Source organism: Geospiza fortis, unplaced genomic scaffold, assembly GCF_000277835.1.
Source record: "Geospiza fortis unplaced genomic scaffold, GeoFor_1.0 scaffold110, whole genome shotgun sequence".
NCBI lineage: Eukaryota > Metazoa > Chordata > Aves > Passeriformes > Thraupidae > Geospiza > Geospiza fortis.
This window is the reverse complement of record NW_005054593.1, coordinates 16,541-19,169: the sequence shown is the minus strand read 5'-3', so window position 1 is coordinate 19,169 and position 2,629 is coordinate 16,541. Positions and strand designations below refer to the sequence as shown.

Sequence of the window (2,629 nt, the reverse complement as noted above, 5' to 3'; positions counted from 1 at the left end):
ATGAAGACTGTCGATGCAATTCCTGATGACTGTCGATGCAATTCCTGATTTCTTTGTGGATCTGCCCGACCGCTACATAAAGAGGATAAGCTCATGGCGCAGGGACACTTTCCAATACCCCAGATTGATCGAAGCTCAGTCTGACCTGGCCTTGGACACTGCCAGGGATGGGGCAGGCACAGCTTCCCTGAGCACCCTGTGCCAGGGCCTCCCCACCCTCACAGGGAGGAATTTCTGCCCAATATCCCATGTAACCCTGCCCCCGGTCAGTGGGAAGCTGTTCGCCCTTGTCCCACCATCCCAGAGCGGGGCACAGGGATGCTCAGAGGATGCAGCAGCTCTGCTCTGGAGAGAGGCTGGGAGAGCTGGGGGTGTCCAGCTTGGGGAAGAGAAGGAGCAGGAGACCTTGGAGCCCCTTCCAGTGCCTAAAGGAGCTCCAGGAGAGCTGGAGAGGGAGTTTGCACAAGGGATGGAGTATGGGATGGGGTTCAGGAGCCAGGACAGAGCAGGCACAGTGCACAGGATGGGCAAAGCTTGATATCAGCCCCCCAAAGCTGGTTCCAAACAGCACAGGGGGATCCCACCACCCGCAGGGGCCGTGCATGAGAGGGGTTTGTGCCAGCCTGAGCCCGGGCACAGGGAAGCTGTGCACTCGCCAGCAGGATCCCCTGGGCAGAGTCAGCCCAGGGTCACCCGGCCAAGCAGTTTCCTGCAGGAGGTTTGAACATAAAGCCACGGCCGCGGCTCAGACCTGGGTTACAGCTCCGGAGCAGGTCCTGCCCTCCCTGCTGGACCCCAGCCAGGCCGCGGGGCTGTCAAAGCCTTGGCTCTGCCGTGCCCCGGGGGACGGCCCAGCCCTGCTGCCCTGAAGGCGATCAGGTTCAGGAAAATGCAGCCCTGAAGCCCAAGGCTTTTTAAGGAAGGAGAGGGCGAGCGCAGCGCGGGATGACCCACGCGAAAGCCACGAGCAGCCCAGGAGGCTCCGGCCGGCGTGGGGCCAAGGGGGGAAGCACCACCAAGCGAGGCAGCAGCCCCGCGGGAGCCCCGGCCACCTCCTGCAGGTGGCTCCCTGAGCAGCGCAGGGCCGCGGTGACGCATCCGTGTCCGTCTGTCCGTGCCTGGCCTCTGTCGCGCTGTCTGGCGCTGCGGCTGTGGCTCCGGGGCAGCGCTGCTGCATCCCCAGGGAGCGCCCGCCAGTGACGGAGTCAGGATGCTTTCAGCATTTATGGTAATGTTTGGATTTCTCATCGCTTTCCCAAACAGGAGAAGGGAAAAGAGAGCCGAGCCAAGGGCTGGGCGTGCTCTGCTCATTCCCTGCCTCCGGCTGTGCACCTGCCTCGCCCTCCCCGCTGCCGGTGCCCGCCCGTGCCCTGCCCTGCCCGGGCCACCCTCCCACCGGGCCCGGGGGGCAGCGGCTGCAGCGTTCAGGGGTCGTGGCTCCGTGGCAGGGCAGCTCCGTGGGATGCAGGGGAGCTCTGCCCGCTCTCATTCCAGCCCCAGGGCGTCCCGACCTGCAGGAGAGAGGCGCAGGGCGCTGGAACACCTGGTGGCAGCACAGGCTGGGACAGGGACCCGGCTGGAGCAGAGTGGGGAAACCTTTGGATGGAAACCCTTCCCGGGGCTCTGCGGGGACACGGAGCTCCCCGCCGAGGTGCCAGCAGCCAGGCTGGGGTGGGACCATCCTCACAAGGGCAGTCCCCGGCTGTTGGTGCCCTCGCTGGAGGGCTGGGGCGCACTCCCAGCTCTGGAGCTGCTGGCAGCACACGTGGGTACCCCCTTGAGAGCCCCTCCCCTCCTCCTCCTCACTGGGCACAGACTCTGCTGCCATCCGAGCCCACCCTGAGGGCGCAGAGCCCGGCACGAGCGCGGCTCCCGCAGCCCTGCCCGGAGCGCCGGGGCTGCTGCATCGCGGCTCCATCACCGAGCTGAGCTTACCCCGCATTCCAGAAAATCTGCAGCCAGAGGACGCCAGGGCTGCCTCAGCCCTCACCGAGCCCTTCTGGATTTATCTGGAAGCGGAGGGAGGCAGGGAGCAGCTCCAGGGCTGAGGGATGCTCTGGAGCCCAGCGTGCCTGGGGAGATTCCCCAGCCCCAGCACCTTGTCCTGCCTCCCTTGGTCCTTGGGCACATCCCGAGGGGATTTACGGAGAGTGGCTCCTGCTGGCGTCACTCCAGTGCTCCCAGTGCTCCCCGTGTCCCCCCAGTGCTCCCAGTGTGTTCCCAGGTCTCCCAGTTTGCTCCCAGTGTCCCCTCAGTGCTCCCAGTGTGTTCCCAGCACTCCCAGTTTGCTCCCAGTACTCCCAGTTCTCCCAGTGTGCTCCCAGCACTCCCAGTTTGCTCCCAGTGCGCTCCCAGTGCTCCCAGTGTCCCCCCAGTGCTCCCAGTGTGCTCCCAGTGTGCCCCCAGTGCTCCCAGTGTGCTCCCAGCACTCCTAGTTTGCTCCCAGTGCGGTGCCAGTGCTCCCAGTGTGTTCCCAGCACTCCCAGTTTGCTCCCAGTGTGGTTCCAGGGCTCCCAGTGTGTTCCCAGCTGCCTGAGCAGCGGGCACCATGCCCAGGGCGCCGTCCCCTGCAGATCTCAGGGCGTGTGGCAGCCCCCAGAGCCCGGGGCAGGCAGCACGGTGCGGCGGG

The 2,629-nt window shown here is 65.8% G+C and overlaps 1 protein-coding gene across 1 annotated transcript in view; it reads right to left on the bottom strand.

The window, feature by feature from the left end:
• Window positions 1–1,907, bottom strand: part of RNF26 (ring finger protein 26) — a 5,601-nt gene extending 3,694 nt beyond the window's left edge. The window contains exon 1 of the mRNA XM_031064446.1: window positions 1,839–1,907. Within this exon, the coding sequence (XP_030920306.1) occupies window positions 1,839–1,907 (69 nt within the window). The remainder of the gene's footprint in view (window positions 1–1,838) is intronic.
• Between the last annotated feature and the right edge of the window lie 722 nt (window positions 1,908–2,629).